This window comes from Sphaerodactylus townsendi, linkage group LG08 (genome assembly GCF_021028975.2).
Source record: "Sphaerodactylus townsendi isolate TG3544 linkage group LG08, MPM_Stown_v2.3, whole genome shotgun sequence".
Taxonomy (NCBI): Eukaryota; Metazoa; Chordata; class Lepidosauria; order Squamata; family Sphaerodactylidae; genus Sphaerodactylus; species Sphaerodactylus townsendi.
The window spans coordinates 95,425,657-95,445,179 of record NC_059432.1 but is presented as its reverse complement, the minus strand read 5'-3'; the positions used below and the strand labels follow the sequence as shown (position 1 = coordinate 95,445,179).

General features: G+C 44.5%; 1 protein-coding gene across 9 annotated transcripts in view; it reads left to right on the top strand.

Annotated features, from left to right (window-relative positions):
* The window catches only part of ZBBX (zinc finger B-box domain containing), a 50,246-nt gene that overhangs the window by 18,893 nt on the left and 11,830 nt on the right, over positions 1-19,523 (top strand). For all 9 annotated transcript variants that reach the window (XM_048506788.1, XM_048506786.1, XM_048506789.1 and 6 more), the window contains 8 exons: positions 3,325-3,501; positions 7,910-8,087; positions 9,741-9,861; positions 10,480-10,616; positions 12,047-12,147; positions 15,152-15,228; positions 16,449-16,597; positions 17,392-17,501. In XM_048506788.1, the coding sequence (XP_048362745.1) occupies positions 3,325-3,501; positions 7,910-8,087; positions 9,741-9,861; positions 10,480-10,616; positions 12,047-12,147; positions 15,152-15,228; positions 16,449-16,597; positions 17,392-17,501 (1,050 nt within the window). The remainder of the gene's footprint in view (positions 1-3,324; positions 3,502-7,909; positions 8,088-9,740; positions 9,862-10,479; positions 10,617-12,046; positions 12,148-15,151; positions 15,229-16,448; positions 16,598-17,391; positions 17,502-19,523) is intronic.

The following is a 19,523-nucleotide window of genomic DNA, read 5'->3' as shown; positions in this document are numbered from 1 at the left end:
GCCAGGCGTCTTGGGGCCATGGTGGACTGGTTAAAACAAAGCCAGCTGAAAATAAATCAATTGAACACAGAGATCCTAGGCTAGGCATGCGAGACTCAGGTTTGGGATCCCAGCTGCCAAATTTAGATGGGGTGGAATTGACACCTATACCTACTGTCAAAAGCCTGGGAGGCATCCAAGAAGGCTCCATTTCTATGGTCACAAAAACAGCTAGAGTGATGTTTTGTTATCACTGCCAGGCTAAGCAGATGGTACCCTACTTTTCTCATATTGGCCTAGATACTGTGATCCATGTGATGGTCACCTCCAGGTAAGACTACTGTAACTCTCTATTCAGGGTCCCCCTTGAAGTTGTTCTGGAAACTTCAGTTGGTCCAGAATGTGGCAGTGAGGGTCCTTACAGGAACATCTTTAAGATCACTTATTCAGCCTGTACTTCGCCAGCTGCACTGGTTACTAGTTGAGTACTAGATCAAGTTCAAGGTCTTGGTTATAACCTTCAAGCCCTAAAGTGTCTGGGATCACCATACCAGTGGGATTACTGGTAGTCATCTAATGGTAGTTCCTAGCCCTTGGAGTATTCAGCTATACTCAGCCAGAACCAGAGTTTTCTGCTCTGGTTCCAGCCTGGTGGAACTCTGTCAACTGAGACCCAGGCCCCTTGGGACTTAGTTCAGTCTTGCAGGGCTTGTATGATGGAGATTTTCCACCAGGCCTACAGCTGAGGCAGCAAAGGTTACATCATGACTGGCCTCCCCATCCTCTTTTCCCCATCCCCTTTCCCCATCTTTTCCCCTGACTTTTTACCCTTCCTTATCCTTTTAACTATTGTTTCTAGTATTATCAGATTAGTTGGGTTACATGGGTGTGATATGGTTGGGTTCTTCCTCCTGGGCTAGTCAACCCTGGTAATTGCAACATGTTAATCATAATAGTGCTGCAGAGTGATTAAAGTAGGGTGATTTTATTGATACATAAACAGTTGTGTGTTTTTGTGTGGTATTTTATATTGTCTGTTGCTCTGAGTCCATCTTTGGGTGTAAAACACAATAAAATAGAGGGAAGGGGCAGAACTAAAAAGGGAAAGACAAAGAGGGGGAAAGAACTACCTCACTAGTCTGTCCCTTGGGGGGGGGGGGCAGGGTTTCCTGGTCATGTGCCTGTGAGGTGAAAATTACCTCATGCTGCTAGAGAATGCTGCTAGAACACGGCCATACAGAGAGAATGCTGCTAGAACACGGCCATACAGCCTGGAAACCACACAGCACCCCAGTGATTCTGGCCGTGAAAGCCTTCGACAATACAAATTACCTCATTTTTATCTACTCTGTAGAGGTGTAAGAGATGTTTCCTTCAGGGTTTGAGAGTTTATTTTCATATTCATCCTAAAAACACTTTCCTTGGAAGTAAGGATCACTAAGTAGAACCAAGGAGGCCTGCTTAGGATTGCTCTCTTGGTGTGCTTTGTAAAGCTGCAAGTGTCTGAGAATTGGCCTGCCAAGAGTTTATCCTTGACCTTTCCTTGCAAGATGATTCAGTTGCCTGTTAGCACTAGATCCTGAGAACTTTCCCAGTGAATTTCTGATGTGTTATTAAAATGACGGAAAGATTTTATGAATACTGATTTTATGAGTTTTTCTCATTTAAATTTTGTGGTGATGTCTGAGGGATTGTACCATCACCCAGTGTGTCAAACATAATTTGTTATTAGGATTCAATACTATTCTTTTCCCTAGCCAGTCCCTCAGCATGTGATAGTTTGAATTGTGGGAGACAGACTCAAGAGGATAATACCTCCAGTGCAAGAGTCTCTTCACGCTCCCTTTTTGTTGGAGGAAAGTCCCTTGAGACACCTCCATTTTTTTGGGTCTGCATTTGTAGTCCATTTCATGACTTCATTGCAAAGTGTCTAGTCACATGTTATCCTTGCCTTGTAAGTCAAGAGATTTCTATATTAGGATCTATAATTTTGTATTTACTCATTTCAAATGTAAGATTTAGAAAGTCATTTCCCCCCTCATAGAATCATCTTAATGTTAAGATGCACATAGGGGCAAAAAATCCAAACTTCACATACACGCTACAGGGGTCAGTGCTATCAGTCACAGACCAGGAAAGGGATTTGGGCGTCTTAGTTGATAGTTCCATGGGAATGTCAACTCAATGCATGGCAGCTGTGAAAAAGGCAAACTCTATGCTGGAGATAATTAGGAAAGGAATTGATAATAAAACTGCAAAAATTGTCATGCCCTTATATAAAGCAGTGGTGCGACTGCACTTGGAGTACTGTGTTCAGTTGTGGTCGCCACATCTCAAAAAGGATATTGAAGAGATAGAAAAAGTGCAGAGAAGGGCAACGAGGATGATTGAGGGATTGGAGCACCTTCCTTATGAGGAGAGGCTGCAGCGTTTGGGACTCTTTAGTTTGGAGAGGAGATGTCTGAGGGGCGATATGATTGAAGTCTATAAAATTATGCATGGGGTAGAAAGTGTTGACAGATAATTTTTTCTCTCTTTCTCACAATACTAGAACCAGGGGGCATCCATTGAAAATGCTGGGGGGAAGAATTAGGACTAATAAAAGGAAACACTTCTTCATGCAACGTGTGATTGGTGTTTGGAATATGCTGCCACAGGAGGTGGTGATGGCCACTAACCTGGATAGCTTTAAAAGGGGCTTGGACAGATTTATGGAGGAGAAGTCGATTTATGGCTACCAATCTTGATCCTCTTTGATCTGAGATTGCAAATGCCTTAACAGTCCAGGTGCTTGGGAGCAACAGCCGCAGAAGGCCATTGCTTTCACATCCTGCATGTGAGCTCCCAAAGGCACCTGGTGGGCCACTGCGAGTAGCAGAGTGCTGGACTAGATGGACTCTGGTCTGATCCAGCTGGCTTGTTCTTATGTTCAACGGAAATGCACTAACATGATTATATTGTACTGTGCGCCAGTTCTGGGCAGCCCGCGCTGTGATGCTAAGCTGAGTTACACTCTTCTAAGTGTAGATTGCCCTGCTAATGATCAAAACAGTGTCCCGATAGAGTTGGCCAACATTGAAAAGGAAGACACTATTTGGACTACTCGTTTCAGCTTTTGCGTGGATAGCTGCATAGGTGGCTTTGCAGGTATACCCAAGGTGCTGTAGGTCCGTGGTTGTATATTTTCATGTGTTCTTTCTGGACAGGCACCTCTCTTCAACCAGGTTTAGTATATGGTGCCACCCAGGCTTGGCGCTCTGGCCCTCTGCTGCCAATCATGCAAAAACCTTCAATGTTCTGTGTTTTCTTTTGAATTCAGTATATGGCTGCTCTTTTTTCCCATAGGCAAAACCACACATTCCAGTGGAGAAACTACAGGCAGCTCAGCAGTTCCTGAAAAATATCTACCCTGATGAATCTAACAGCAAGATACATTATGAACAGAAGAAAGAAGTTAATTTCTCAGAGGCTCTATCAGACAATTCTTCACGTTTACCGGAAACGCCAGCAGGTGCTATAGAGGTAATCTAAGAAGTATGTTAGTGGAGCTGTTCTGTCTCTTTAAGTTACCAGATGTGATCCATTCAGAATGCAGCACGATGACGTTCCATTGATTTCAGTGGACTTGGCTTTCCCTTTCCTCCTGCAATCCGTGGGACTGGCAGCCCCATCCAGAGATGTGCAGGCTGGGCGGGGCTGGTGTGCTGCGGAGGCCAGAGCCAGGGCTGGGCTGCTGACAGTTCGGCAGGGAATATACCAAGTCCATGGGAGAGTCCAGAGAGAGGTCAGTCAGGCCAGTAGTCAAATGTACACCAACCAGGAGGATCCAAGAATCAAGGTCCGAAGTCAGTCCATTGTCATGGTCTGGAGACAGCAGTGGTGTGCAGGCAAGGTCAGGTAGAACAACACTTGGAACCACAATTGTAGTTCTTCCCAAGGCTTTTTATTTCTCAGAGCTACTTGCCTGGGACTGCTCCTGCAAAGGCTCTGGGTAATGCCTGTAGCCTTGCTGAGTGACGTCTCTCCTTTAAGGCCACTCTCAATTTCCATCTGCAGTGCAGGCTTGCATCTGGAGACCCAGAGCTGCTAGCAGATTTTCTTTAGTCCTGCTGATTAGTTCTGAGCCAGTTGACTGTGTGAGTTCAGGCTCCACCGGTTCAGCTGGCGTCTCTCTGCAAGGTTCCATTAACCCTTTCTCAAGCAAACTGTCAGCTGCGGCAGGATTCTGTGTATCGGTTAGATTTGTCAGAACCCTTTGAGTATGCAGATCTGTGTGATGTCCCTGTGGTATTTTTATCCTTCAGCTTTACCCATCACATCTAGAAGCAGAAGGACTCCAGCATACAGCTTTGTACAGTTCTGTACCATGCTACAGAGAAATGTCATCTGAAACCCTGTTCCCTGAATTGCTAGCTTTCCATATGCAGAGAACTCTCTCTCTCTCTCTCTCTCTCTCTCTCTCTCTCTCTCTCTCTGTATGTATGTATGTATGTATGTATGTATGTATGTATGCACTGAAATTTAACTTTATATAAACCAGTGATATGTGCTCTTCCCTCTGGACATTATTGGGAGGATATTGCTTATTGCAAGCACCTCTTTTGAAAAAGCGTAGTCTGTGTGTGTGTGTGTGAGAGAGAGAGAGAGAGAGAGAGAGAGAGAATAGTCCTTGGTGACCTTATAAATGTACACAGAATTGCTCCTTTCTTTGCCCCCCTCCCTGTTCATGAGCAACCCCCCCTTTCTCTTTGTGAAATAAGTCTGGGGGAGTAATGGGAAGAGTGGGAAATAGTTGACTAGGATGGCAGAAGGAGCTTTACCATCTTTGTTTCCTGCTGGGAATGACATTTTCTCAGCTAGCTATAGCTTCAGGCCACAGGCAAGGAAGCCCTTAGACAAAAGAAAATGTTTGTTTTATTTTTTTAAGTAAATAAAAAAACAGACAAAAGTAAATTGTAATTCTGTTGTAGAGCACATATGTTGCAAGCAGGAGGCCCCAAATTTAATCTCTAACCTTCTAGTAACCTTTGTGGTACAGTGGTTAGGAGTGATGTACTCTAATCTTGAGCATCAGGTTTGATTCTCCTCTCAACTTGAAGCCTGCTGGGTGACCTTGGGCCAGTCACAGTTTTCTTCGAATGCTCTCATCTTCTCCTACCTCACAAGGTGTCTGCTGTAAGGAGGGAAAGGGAAGGTGATCGTAAGCCACTTCGAGACTCTTTAAAGGTAGAAGAAGAAGAGTTTGGATTTATATCCTCCCTTTCTCTCCTGCAGGAGACTCAAAGGGGCTTACAATCTCCTTCCCCCCTCACAACAAACACCCTGTGAGGTGGGTGGGGCTGAGAGAGCTCCTAAAAGCTGTGACTAGCCCAAGGTCACCCAGCTGGCATGTGTGGGAGTGCTAATCTGAATTCCCCAGATAAGGCTCCACAGCTCAGGGTATAAAAACCAACTCTTCTAATAAAGGGTCCAGAACCTCTGGTTTGAGAACTTTGTACAAGCCAACTTCATGATGGTTTTGTATTATTTTAGAGAAATGAAGACACTCTCTCTCTGCATGTTGTGGTTTTTTTCATTTGTAGCTCTTGTTATACTTTGCAAAATGTTTCTTTTTATACTTTTTTTTTCAAAAGCCGTAATTTGGAGTGAAGAATGGGGAACAGGCTTCTCTTAAAAACAAGTCTAAATATAGTTCAGTACGGTGTTGTTACATAATGCATGTTTAGGTAGAGCATGCATCATTTCTGCGGAAAAAGGCAAGGTAAAATAACCGTCTGCTGCAGTTTGGTAGCTTTTAAGATGCCTCCCAAAATCCAGTCCCTGACTCTGCAGTGAGAGTTTAATAATAGCTGGCATTATTTTTGCCATAATACCATTAATAGTTTAATCTTTGTGGGTTTGTCTCTACTCATGGAGTCCTGAGATCTTCTTTCCCCTCAGATGTGCTTGTGAGAAGATGAGTTTATTTATAATCTTCATAGCCTATCCTCTCCACCAAAGTACATTTTTTCTGCCTATCTTTCTAGTTAGTATATCTTTTTTTAATCTTTCCTTTCTTCTGAGGAGCTGCGGTGTGGTATACATTGTTCCCCCATAGCAAAATCAACATAACGGTTCTGTGAGGTGAGCTACAGTGAGGGAGAATGACTGACCCAAAGTCACCCAGAGAGTCATCAGTGAGTTCAGCACAGAGATAGGGGAATTTGATTTCATGTCTCCCAGACCTCTGACTGCTATATTCACTGGTTTCTAGAGAGCTGTAGCTGTCGTCTGTGAGATGTCTGAGTTACACGATATGTTTCCCTATAAGAAGAAGAAGAAAAAGAGTTTGGATTTTTATCCCCCCTTTCTCTCCTGCAGGAGACTCAAAGGGGCTGACACTCTCCTTTCCCTTCCCCCACACAACAAACACCCTGTGAGGTGGGTGGGGCTGAGAGAGCTCCAAAGAGCTGTGACTAGCCCAAGGTCACCCAGCTGGCATGTGTGGAAGTGCACAGGCTAATCTGAATTCCCCAGATAAACCTCCACAGCTCAAGCGGCAGAGTGGGAAATCAAACCCGGTTCCTCCAGATTAGAATGCAGCTGCTCTTAACCACTACGCCACTGCTGCGCTCAGTGGGAAACATATCATGTAACTCAGACATCTCACAGATGACAGCTACAGCTCTCTAGAAACCAGTGAATATTTATGTGAGCTCACTCTTGTGGGATACTTTAGAGGAAGGTTTTGACTTCTTTAATTACTTCATAGGAAATGTGAAAAACCTCTGCATGGGTTTGTTTCTGTTCTCCCCGATTCCAGCTTCCCTCCAGCTCCTCTCCCGCCCTTAAGACCACAAATCAATAGCAGTACTAAGTACTGTTGCATAGAAATTAAAAATACAAATAACTGAACCTAGAAGCAACATGTTTAGCAGAAACGTTGGTGTCCCTTTGGTGTAAAATTTTTACTGGGAAAAAAAACCATGAACCCACTGATCTTTATTCCTGAGGTTTTGTAGAAAATTACATAATCACAATGAAAAAAATATTGCTAAAAAGGAGATTGAATGGAGTTTAAGATTGTAGACTTTGGCCACTTATGGCTTAAATTCTGACCTGGGGCTCTTGGCCTTGCTGAGCTGGTCTCTCTGGACCTTTCTACACGGGCCAAATACAGCGTCCCAGGGATGCTAAAAACAGCGTCCCGGGGAAACTGTTCGCATGGCCGGTGCTGCTGCATCGCAGCAGCGCCAGCCTCACAACTCCTGAGCAGCATGAAGCCGCTGTTTCTGAACCTCGCTCCCTGAGTGAGGTTTTTCAAAAACAGCGGCTTCCAAACGCTGCCATGTGAATGGCAGCGGCTGGAAGGTGCCATTTCTCCCCCCCTTTCCCAAACGCCTTTCTGTCCCTCCAGCCTTCTGGCGCGTTGCACAGGCTAGGGGACACGCCTCCCCCTGCCCTGCGACTCCAGGGCTGTCGCGCAGGGCAGGGGGGCTTGTCCCCTGGCCTGTGCGATGCGCTGGAAGGCCGGAGGGACGGAAAGGCGTTCGGGGGACATTCCCCACCCCTACCGGGACCGTCTGTGCGAACGGTCCGGGGGGGTGCATCGGCATGATTATGCCGACGCCCGCCCGCAGCGTGGCCGTGCGGAAACGACCTCTAATTCTTAAACTAATTCTGAACTCAGTAGCAGAACTTAGTTGCTGTGGAACAAAGTGAAGTCTCTGGTCAGTATTTGCTTTTCATATGTGTATGATATCTTGCTTCTTGACCTATGTACAATATATATATTTCATAGATCCATCTGGCAAAACTTTTACAGTGAAACATATGGGGACTTAGTATAACAAAAAGCTCTCTCCAGGCATCTCTTTTACTTATTTAGCGTAGTGTATATTGGAATTAATGAATTTCAATTAGTCACAAGTAATTCTTTAACTTAATCCAGGAGGTTTTTACAGTACCCACAGAAGTTGCGACCAAGTGCCAGACTGGTGGGTCTTTACTACATGGTACCTTCAATGAAGAAGAGTCTGCAAGGCATTTCCAGGAAGCACTAAATCAGTGGAGAAGTGGAAATTCCCCTCAAAAGCACACCGAAGAGCATTGTTGTCAGTCTGGGTCAGGTATAGAACAATAGCAATCCTAAATAATGTTTGAGAATGTTTGAGAACAATAGCTCCTAAATAATGTTTGTGTGGCAGCGCATTCTTCATCCTGAACAAATAAGCACTGGTCTTTCAAGCTAACTGCAGTAACATCTCCAGATAAGGTACAACATTTAACAATTCCCTGTATTCTAAAAACAGATCATCAGAAATAACAAAATACAGCTGCAGATTTTCTGTTCAACATACAGTCACAGCCGCTCATGCAAAGAGTTGGATCCAAACTAAATTTTTCTTCAACCCACTTTTCCTCTTCCCACTGTGGACTTTTTAATGTCATTCAACAGGGTCCCTGTCCCCACCAGAAATAATATTTTGTGGAGAACGCTGGGCTGCAGTGGGAAGAGGCAAGCAAAAAAGTTCCATTCAGCAGTGGGAAATTTAGTCTGGATCCACCTTAAGATGAATGAAGGATACTCTTAGGAGCAGTAACAGCTGCCCAAATAGGATTGTCAGCATTCAGTTGTGTGTATTCAAGATCTGAATCTGGTTTGGAGAATGAAAATAGGCAGTTCTAGATATCATTGGCCTGATTGCTGGGGTCAAGTCTAATGAACATGCACCTCCCCCCTTTCAGTCGCTTTCTCTGCCTCCTTCTCTGTTTCGCTCTCCTCTGCCTTCTTCTCTGCCTCCCCCCTTTCAGCCGCTTTCTCTGCCTCTTTCTCTGCTTCGCTCTCCTCTGCCTTCTTCTCTGCCTCCCCCCTTTCAGCCACTTTCTCTGCCTCCTTCTCTGTTTCACTCTCCTCTGCCTTCTTCTGTGCCTCCCCCCTTTCAGCCGCTTTCTCAGCCTCCTTCTCTGCTTCGCTCTCCTCTGCCTTCTTCTCTGCCTCCCCCCTTTCAGTCGCTTTCTCTGCCTTCTTCTCTGTTTCGCTCTCCTCTGCCTTCTTCTCTGCCTCCCCCCTTTCAGCCGCTTTCTCTGCCTCCTTCTCTGCTTCGCTCTCCTCTGCCTTCTTCTCTGCCTCCCCCCTTTCAGCCGCTTTCTCTGCCTCCTTCTCTGTTTCACTCTCCTCTGCCTTCTTCTCTGCCTCCCCCCTTTCAGCCACTTTCTCTGCCTCCTTCTCTGCTTTGCTCTCCTTTGCCTTCTTCTCTGCCTTCCCCCTTTCAGCCGCTTTCTCTGCCTCTGCCTTCTTCTCAGCAACGGCCGGCCCCTGGCTCTTGGCGGGTGACAGCCAGTTGACCTTGGTGAGCTGGACAAGCTGCGGGATGGAGAGGTCGTTGGCAGAGACCTTGGGATTAGCGAGATGGGGGTCAGTGGCAGAGACCCCCAAATAGCGCCCAACCATATCTAGTTTTATGTTTGAAATTTACCAGTAGCTGCTGCATTTCCCACCCTAGACTTATACTCAAGTCAATAAGTTTTCCCAGTTTTTTGTGGTAAAATTAGGTGCCTTGACTTATATTCGGGTCGACTTATACACAAGTATATATGGGGTATGTGTGTACCAACACCTAATGAATCAGATCCTTACAGTTATTTTCCTGAGCTTCCCCTCTATCTCACTGCCCTCCTGCTTATGTTGCTAGAACTTAAGAGTTATTACTGATGATGATATGTGATTGTTATATGAATATGTTTGAGTGGGGCTAATACATTATTCTGTTTTCTTGTAGAAAACACGGAAACCTGCGAGGTACAAACAAGTCCTGCAGTTACGAAAAAAACTATGGAATTTCAATTCAAAGAGGATAGCTTGAAATATGTGGAAAAATTATGGCTTAAGAAATTTAAAAGGTATTCATGAAGTTGCCCACTTACACAAAGAAACCGCTCCTGATCTAGTTGCCTCTTTTAATGTAGTGTTTAATCAAAGTACCAGCACTAAGATATTGGAAATTATTGCTTTGTAGCTACTCATATTAAATGGAATGATTTAATTTTAGGGGATTATAGCCTTAGTTAGCAAGCAGTTGAAGTGTTTTTTTTACCTGCTGTGTTCATAGAAGAAATGACAAGTATAAATTTTTAGTGCTGAGAAGAGCTGTGGTTAGCATTGACTCGCAGTGAGTTGCTGTGCTCTGCCTGTAACCCAGCAATAACGTGCTGCCACAGAGTGTATATGTGTGGCAGCGGTGTATTGAAAGAGGGGGTGTATTGCTGCAGTATTGCTGTCTTGTAGAAAACACGGAAACCTGCGAGGTACAAACAAGTCCCACAGTTACGAAAAAAACTATGGAATATATACACACTATGGAATATATACAAAACTATGGAATATATACACACAGTGTATATGTGTGGCAGCGGTGTATTGAAAGAGGGGGTGCATTGCTGCAGTTTTTGAGTATTCACATTGTATTCACAAAGTATTGCTGCAGTTTTTAAGTATTTGTTTTTCTTTTACTTCTATAGCACTCCACTTGATACATTGCCAGACGTTCTAGAAATGGAACTTAAACCTACCAAATCCCCGATGAATGAAGCTCATGAAACTTGGGTTGGAGAAGAAGAGGAAGGGGATGAGGAAATAGCAAGGGCACAGTTAGCAGGTTTGTTGGCCTTCTTGACCCATTATAAAGTACTTAAGTATTCTCACAGGCAGGGCATTATAAGAATTTGATTGGTTGATCAGTTTTTTGGGAGGATGAAAATCGAGGCTCAGCCCAATGCTTGGTTGTGTCGGTTTACAAGACCATATTAAGATCTATTGCACATGTCAGTCTTGTTCCTCCTTGATTTGAGATTGCAAATGCCTTAGCAGAGCAGGTGCTTGGGAGCAGCAGCAGCTGCAGAAGGCCATTGCTTTCACCTCCTGCATGTGAGCTCCCAAAGGCACCTGGTGGGCCACTGCGAGTAGCAGAGTGCTGGACTAGATGGACTCTGGTCTGATCCAGCAGGCTCTTTCTTATGTTGTTGCACCACTCTCAGACCAAGGATTTGCATCAGAGCGACCCACTCCATCAGGGTATGTATCTCTGTTAAGTGTTCACACAGCTAATCAAACCTGAGTGCATTATCTGCATATGAGTAAGACCTTAAGTTACTCCTGATTTTCCTGGGAGTTCATCCACAAGCATTGGATTTGGGTTTGGGCAGGAGACTTCTGCGCGCCTGCCTCTGCCTGTGCATTTTTAGGGCACTTCCGCACATGCAGAATAACGCACTTTCAGTCCACTTTCACAATTGTTTGCAAGTGGATTTTACTATTTCACACAGTAAAATCCAGCTGCAAAGTGCATTGAAAGTGGATTGAAAGTTCATTATTCTGCACGTGCGAAAGTGCCCTTAGAGTTGTGGAGTCAGGTTATTTTCTTCTGCCTGTGCCTTCAGTGATGAGGGTTTTCAAGGGAGGGTGCTGTCATCGTTGGTGTTGTTATTGGTGGTGTCAGAGCACCCCTGTACTTATTTTTTGGGAGGAAAAAAACAGTCCTAAAATACTGATGTGACGCTGTAGCATTTGAACGGTAGTTCAATCAGATTCTCTGAATTCTCAGCTTTTATTTTTTAAAGTAAGTCCTCCTGGAGATATAAGGAAAAAGGCATCTTTTTCTCCCTTCATACCTCATGGTTGTACCTCATCCTCCCCCTCGCTCATTTTTTGTTGAATATAATGCTGATATGAATTCTCCGTTTATTCATGCGTTTCCCTAATACTATCATCTCAGAGATCTGAGACACTGCAAATGCGCATTTTATTTTACGATTTTCCAATTTAATAGAAGTTCCGTTATCTTGACAATGAGTCCCAACTGCTCCCTCCTAGAATATGAAACCAGGGAGTGTACCTTCATGTTTTATATTTCCTTAATCTGGAAATGTTAATATGCATGAGTGTTTTACAGTTACACAAGTACATGCAGATTTGAGTCCAGCCGCACCTTAGAAGCCGATGGGTGTCAGCTTTTGTGAATCACAGCTACTGGACTCAGATCTAGCCATTCTACTGCACACAATGGCAGTATTTTTTTAAAAATTCCAGCTGAAGAAATGAAAAAGTACTGGGCAGATGGTAGGAAAGAAGAGCCTGAGGCAATTCCTGTAAACCTTGAGCCTTCTCTGAAAATTGAGATCCTTGAAGATGTAAGTACGTATTGCATGGTCTACTCCATTCTGTTGTATTTGTGATAGCTAAAAGCCCTCGTAAACATGTATAAAGCGACCTGGCTCCATGTCCATTTCAGACAACTTAATCTCCATGGCAGTTGGCCGCAGGCTCCCATCTGATTACATTGCATAACTGCATATGTTTTGACAATAACCTCCTGTGGAAAGAGGGGGGGGGGGGCTCCAAATCATTTATGAACATCTGAAATGTGAACATGTGAAACAATAGATCTGGGACTGTTGCATTACATGCATCAATAGTCAGAAATATGAGCGTGTGTTTTTGTGATAAGCAGCAGGGGTGCTAGGAAGTAACTGCGGTGTGATTCTGCAAATGTAGCACAGAGTGGAACGCCAGCTGTGTGAGCTGCCTGTGTATTTCAGTGCAGTTTATGTGTTTCTTATAGAAATATCTAACCTGAGAGCTTTTTTGCATGCTTGACTTGTGATTTTTTGGGAGTCGATCCACAAGCGTTGGAATTGGTGTATGTATTCATGTGCAGGTATCTGAACTAAGGGCTTTTCTGCATACCTGGCTTTTCCCGGTTTTTCTTGGGAGACAATCCACAGGCATTGGAATCATTTTGGTCACTTTTGTGCCTCACGTCTGTCCGCCATGGCGTTTTCTAAGTTGTGGAGTCAGTTTGTTTTCTTCCATGCATTCCTTAAGTAATGATGATTTTCAAGGGAGGGTGCTGTCGTCGTTGGTGTTATTGGTGATGACAGAGCACCTCCCCCTTCTTTGTTGAAAAAAAATATATCGATATACTGCTGAAGTATTGTAATGATCGTTTAAGCAGGTTCTCTGAATCCTCAGCTTTCACTTTTTTAAAAAAATAAGTAAGTCTCTGGTCATTTCCCCACTTACCTCGACCAAAGGTTGCTGTGTGCTACTCCCAGCGCGCGTCATTTCTGGTGCGCTCCTGGGCTTCCCCACGACCCCCGCGCTCTGCGCGGGGTCATCAAAAGGCGCCGTTTCGAGGAGCGCCAGGGATGACGCGCGCTGAGGGGGCGCAACAGCTGCAGCGTCGGGGCGGCTGCGTTGTCGCCGCCCCTGTAGTGGGGAGTGCCCCTCCTTTCAAAGTTATGCCTTTTTTCCCTTATATCTCTGAGGAAAGTTGATGAAGACTTACTTTTTAAAAAAGCAAGCTGGGAATTCAGAAAGCTTCTTCAGCCAGTTGTTCCAGTGATAATGTAATGATAGTTTAAGCAGGTTCTCTGAATTCTCACCTTTCACCTTTAAAAAAAAGTCAGTCTCTGATTCTTTGCCTTTCCTTGTGAAGATATGCCTTTTTTCCTCATATCTCTGAGGAAAGGTGATGAAGACTAACTTTAAAAAAAAAGCAAGCTGGGAATTCAGAAAAGTTCCTAAGCCAGTCGTTCCAGCGATAAACCAGGGGGAAAGCTAAAACTCCAAAGTGAAAACTAAAGGCACAGAAATGCATGCAGAAATCAGCATAAACATTGGAGCAGTATTGGGCCAGATCGAACAAGAAAGCCTCATGTGAAAAAACCCTGAATGAATGATAGCCATTGTGGTTAGTGCTGAACAAGCTTCTCTGCCATGAAGCTTGTATGTATAACTTTGAGCCAGTCGCTCAGTCTTGGATTAACGCAGGTGTTGTGAGGACAAAATGGGTCCTCCATGGTGCACCATGCATACACCCTGAATTCCTTAAAGGGAGGGTGGGATTAAAAACGTGCTGCATAGAATGCATTCAGTTCATGCTTTGCTTGATTTCCTGGAATGGCATGTCTGCCTGCACACATCTCGTTTAAGATTTTGTTCTTCAATTGAGACAACCAGTGTGGTGTAGAGGTTAAGAGCAGGTAGATTCTAATCTGGAGAACTGGGTTTCATTCCCCACTCCTCCACCTGAATGGCAAAAGCTTATCTGGTGAGCCAGATGTGTTTCTGCACTCCTACATTCCTGCTGGGCGATCTTGGGATAGTCACGGTTCTTTGGAACTCTCTCAGCCCCACCTACCGCACAAGGTGTCTGTTGTGGGGAGAGGAAGGGAAAGGATCTTGTAAGCCACCTTGAGTCTCCTTACAGGAGAGAAAGGTGGGATATAAATCCAAACTCCTCCTCCTCCTCCTCCTCCTTTTCTTCTTCTTCTTCTTCTTCTTCTTCTTCTTCTTCTTCTTCTTCTTCTTCTTCTTCTTCTTCTTCTTCTTCTTCTTCTTCTTCTTCTTCTTCTTCTTCTTCTTCTTCTTCTTCAACATCATCATGATGGAGGAGAGATCCATCAGTAGCTTCTAGCCTTGGTGACTAAAGGGGACCTCCATATTCAGAGGCAATAAACTTTGTACATTGTAGTGCCTAGTAGGCGACATCAGGGGGAGGTTCTTGATCTCCATGGTATTCATTGGCCTTCTAGGGCAACTGTATTGGCCACTGTGTTGGAACTTGCTTTCTACACCAGAGCTCAGCCTTGAGATATTTAGTGTGCCTTTGTGCTTATCCTTAGTGGCTTGGCTTTGTCAACCAGTAAGCATAACACTGGTATTGCAGATCTGGGATTAGGAAGGCAACAAAGGAGATCTCCGAATCTTGGCACCTCTTGTTTTAGTGATTAAATGCTGAATGTACTCTGTTGGCACAAAAGACTATATGCAGCTGTCTGTGCTGGTGAAAAACAGCTCAATTGTTATCAGTGGCAACAACTAAGGATTTTGCGCGCTTAAAATGGCCTTGCCTTCATTTGTGTTGCATAAGAGGAAAGACGTAGCGAGTAATGAGATGGTTTTTCCTTCCCCCGCCATGTTGTAGGGGAAGAAGAAAATGGGGGAGGAGCAATATTGCATTGACTGTGGGGCACCCAGATTTTGATAGTGACTTATGCTTGTATCAGTTCATAATTAAAACCCTTTTTAGATTTCAGATGATAATTTTTTTTATGCTTGAGCCTTCTGGATGGAGTGATCTTTTTTTTAAAAACAACAACAAACCCTATATATATATTTTGTTTTAATAAGGCTTGCAAGGAAGAGCCAAAAATATTTACCAACTTTGTGGTTATGGAACCTGAATCCGAAGAATTTGAAGGCTACAGGTAATGATTTTGACCTGCTTAAGAAGTATGGGCCCACACAGTCGCCCAGATTAATTTGGATCAGCATCCCTGATCCTGTTTTTGTGAATATTCATTGTGAATTGCACTGGGCAGCCTAGATCTTTGTTGCTTAGCAAGTGGGTTAATGTTGTGTTTCCCCATAAAATAGTGCACTTCAGTAGTAAAAGGAGTAGTGCACTTCTGGTCGCCGCATCTCAAAAAGGATATTGAGGAGATAGAAAAAGTGCAGAGAAGGGCAACAAGGATGATTGAGGGACTGGAGCACCTTCCCTATGAGGAGAGGCTGCAGCGTTTGGGACTCTTTAGTTTGGAGAGGAGGCGGCTGAGGGGGGATATGATTGAAGTCTACAAAATTATGCATGGGGTAGAAAATGTTGACAGAGAGAAATTTTTCTCTCTTTCTCACAATACTAGAACCAGGGGGCATTCATTGAAAATGCTGGGGGGAAGAATTAGGACTAATAAAAGGAAACACTTCTTCACGCAACGTGTGATTGGTGTTTGGAATATGCTGCCACAGGAGGTGGTGATGGCCACTAACCTAGATAGCTTTAAAAGGGGCTTGGACAGATTTATGGAGGAGAAGTCGATTTATGGCTACCAATCTTGATCCTCCTTGATCTGAGATTGCAAATGCCTTAGCAGACCAGGTGATCGGGAGCAACAGCCGCAGAAGGCCACTGCGTTCACATCCTACATGTGAGCTCCCAAAGGCACCTGGTGGGCCACTGCGAGTAGCAGAGAGCTGGACTAGATGGACTTTGGTCTGATCCAGCTGGCTTGTTCTTATGTTCTTATGTTCTTAAGGAGAATGTTCACCATGGTTTCATTTTATAATTTTTCTTCTCTTTTCCAAACACCTAGCTAAGTATTTGTGTTTCTGTGCTGCGTCTCAGAAATGCAAAGTAGCTTGTTAATCTAACCTTCTCGATGTTCAATTTTAAAATTCTATTTATCCCGCTCGCCGACTGCATTTGTGCGAAATGGCTGCAGTATAAAAATCACAACCCACAACGAACCCATAAAATCAGCATGACAGATGATTTGCAGAACGCTTAAGACCTTCCGAAATAAAAATGTCGTCATATGTAGTTTGTATGTATTTTCAACTCATAATAGCTCTGTAAGAAGAGATTTTTTTTCATGTAACAATCTGGTAATTTTTCCCCTCATTCCATTATTTTGCTTTGTATATCAAGTTGTCCCGTGTCGGAGAATCACAAAACGGAACCAGACATTTTTCTGGCGCGAGCTGTCGACATTCCCATAAGGTCACCCCTTTCTTCTTCAGTCGACAAAGGAAACGATTTAACTTTCCTTCGTAACCAGCATAAAGAAACTCCTAGAGGTAGGCTCGAAACATCAGCTTCTACTGTTGGAAGACTTGTGTCAACATTGTCTTTTTATCCGTCGTTACATTATGTAGTGCTTGTTCACACTTCAAAAGCGGAGATGGAGTTTTATCACTTGGATGTAGCATTAAGAAGCGGTCTGTAGGTTTGCTCTCAAAGGCACATCATCTTGGCAGCTTCATGGTACGCTTAGCTGAGCAATGTTTTGTAGAACTACAAGTTGGTGGAACTGATTTGGGGAAAAAAAGGCTCGCCTCTGAACCTACCCCGAGCTTGTTTCTCGGGGGCGATGTGGGTGTACGGGAAGCAGCCTCTGTTGAAATCGGCACGGCGGAGATCAGAAGTGCTAGGTGAACACCGAAATGGATGTGACACAGACATTATCTGAGCGGCTGCCACCAAATGGCGACTTGTTTAATGAAAACACGATTGAGCGAAATGCGGCAGAGCGAGAGGGGGACGTAACAACGGCTCCACCTTTTAGGCTTGCGTGAGGGAGTGTTTCTGTGGCCTGAACGTATTTGTGTTTCTGATTTAACCTTTTTAGCGGTTTTTGTATTCAGAAATAGCCAAAAGGAGGGGAGGAAACAGTACTCAGCCATTTGTGTAACGGCAGCAGCTTCTGCTTGGTGGATGCTCTAAATTCAGATCTTTGGTTTTATATGTGTGCAGACATAACTTAATGGATGTGCCCTAATAGGGCTGTTTTGAAAGAACGATTTGGAAGGCCGCATGCCGGGATTTAAAACTGACGTAATTTTTTCCTCGCCTCTCTGCTTCACTTCTTTAGCAAGCTCACCTTCTGCACCGACAGAAAGAACAGGTGCTCTTTGTGATCCTTCCGGTACAGATGACGTTTCCAGTATTCCTTATGAAAGAGCTACAGAAGAAAAACCCATGGTAGGAATCACTCCTATGTGTCACAGGGGGGATATTTCTCGTCCTCATGAGTTGGCTTGTTGTGAACCTTCCCTTGTGATGGAATTCTCGGAAGATATCAAGGGAACACTAGAACCCAGAGTAGAACCAGCATGGTGTAGTTGGTTAAGAGCAGGTGGATTTTTAATCTGGAGAATTGGGTTTGATTCCCCACTCCTCCACCTGAGTGGCAGAGGCTTATCTGGTGAACCAGATGTGTTTCCACATTCCTACATTCCTGCTGGGTGACCTTGGGCTAGGCCCGGTTCTTTGGAACTCTCTCTGCCCCACCTATCTCACAAGGTGTCTGTTGTGGGGGGAGGAAGGGAAAGGAGCTTGTAAGCCACCTTGAGTCTCCTTGCAGGAGAAAAAGGCAGGGTATAAATCCAGACTACTCCCCCTCCTCTTCTTTTTCTTCACCACCACCAATAACTGCCAAGTGTTTGGTGGTAAAAAAGAAATAGTTGCTCTCCATCACTTTTCACTGACCTGTTTCACATTTTCAATAAGGATAAGTTTCTGGCTCACACTTGGGATGAATTCCCACTGAAAATTTAATCTAGATACAACTAAGTTTCAAAAGAATCGGCACCTTTTCATCCAGGTTCCAACATCCTCACTGCAGCATGTTTCTAGTGAAGTCTTCTAGGCCTGCCCCTTGTGGGGGGTGCCTGCTGTCAGGGGTGCAATTGTTAAGCTAGCAGCACCAAAAATTTCAGAGTATCTTTAGGAGACCCTCCTGATGATACCACCCAGGTTTGGTGAAGTTTGGTTTCGGGGGGCCAAAGTTATGGACCCTCAAATGTGTAGTCCCCATCTCCTATTAGCTCCCATTGGAGTGTTTTTTCAAAAAGGTGCATATACAAGCAGGTCCAGGAAAATCCTGTGATAAGGGTGGGGGGGGGGGGGGAGAGCGCCAGAAACAGGACTAATCTGTGTTCCACAGTTTGGCAGTGGGGAGATCACGAGGAAACCTGGATATTTCAGGTGACTATCCCAGGATTAATCAGCAGTGGGAAATCGCCCTTGTACCACTTTTAGCCTAGTTCGGGAAATGACCCCTTTTATGTATGTGAGAAACTCTTGGAATTCTTCTAGATAGGGATGTTAGAGGAGGGAAAGCAAGGGAGGTCACAGCGTAGAAGGGGCGGCAGCACAATGGATGACCCCCCCCCCCCCCCCCCCGCATGTAGAAGGTTCCAGGTTCAATACCTGGCATCTCCAGCTAGAAGCACCAAATGCTGTGAAAAGTCTCCACCTGAGACCCCGGAGAGCGGCTGCCAGTCTGAGTAGACCAGGGGTCTGCAACCTGCGACTCTCCAGATGTTCATGGACTACATTTCCCATCAGATTGGCCATGGTGGCAGGGGCTGATGGGAATTGTAGTCCATGAACATTTGGAGAGCCACAGATTGCAGACCCCTGGAGTAGACCATACTGACCTTCATGGACCAGTGGCCTGATTCAGTATAAGGCGGCTTCATGCCTAGGATTCTTCCCCCAGTATCCCTTAAAAGGGTTTTATACTCCTTTATCTTTGCCATAACTCCTTTTCAGATAAAAATGTTGTATTTAGACAGTTCCTATCACGCTTCTCCAGGCCTTTTCCAATCACAGATTGACTTCTAAACAGATCCCATGCATAGAGGCATCTTCCTTAGATCATTAAAGAGAGAGTTACACGGATGGCCTGTTGTAGGTTGCTCATGAACCCTTTTCATAAAGTTAGTGTGCAAGCAGGAAATACTGCATTGGGATTGCATCTTTATCACACCCGACTCCTTTCACCATTGCCGTTTTTGACGCACAGTTTGTGATTCACATTCAATGCATAAGTTGTATATAATATTTATACGAGCTCATCCTCCTTCCACCAACGTAAAACCTGAAAGCAGAAGCCGAGTCAGAGAGGTTGTTATGTGCTTGCCCAGTTATAGGCACTTCTCCTATTTAATCACTGACAGAAGGGAGGGGTAAAAGAAGGCAGGCTAGTGCCTCAAGTCA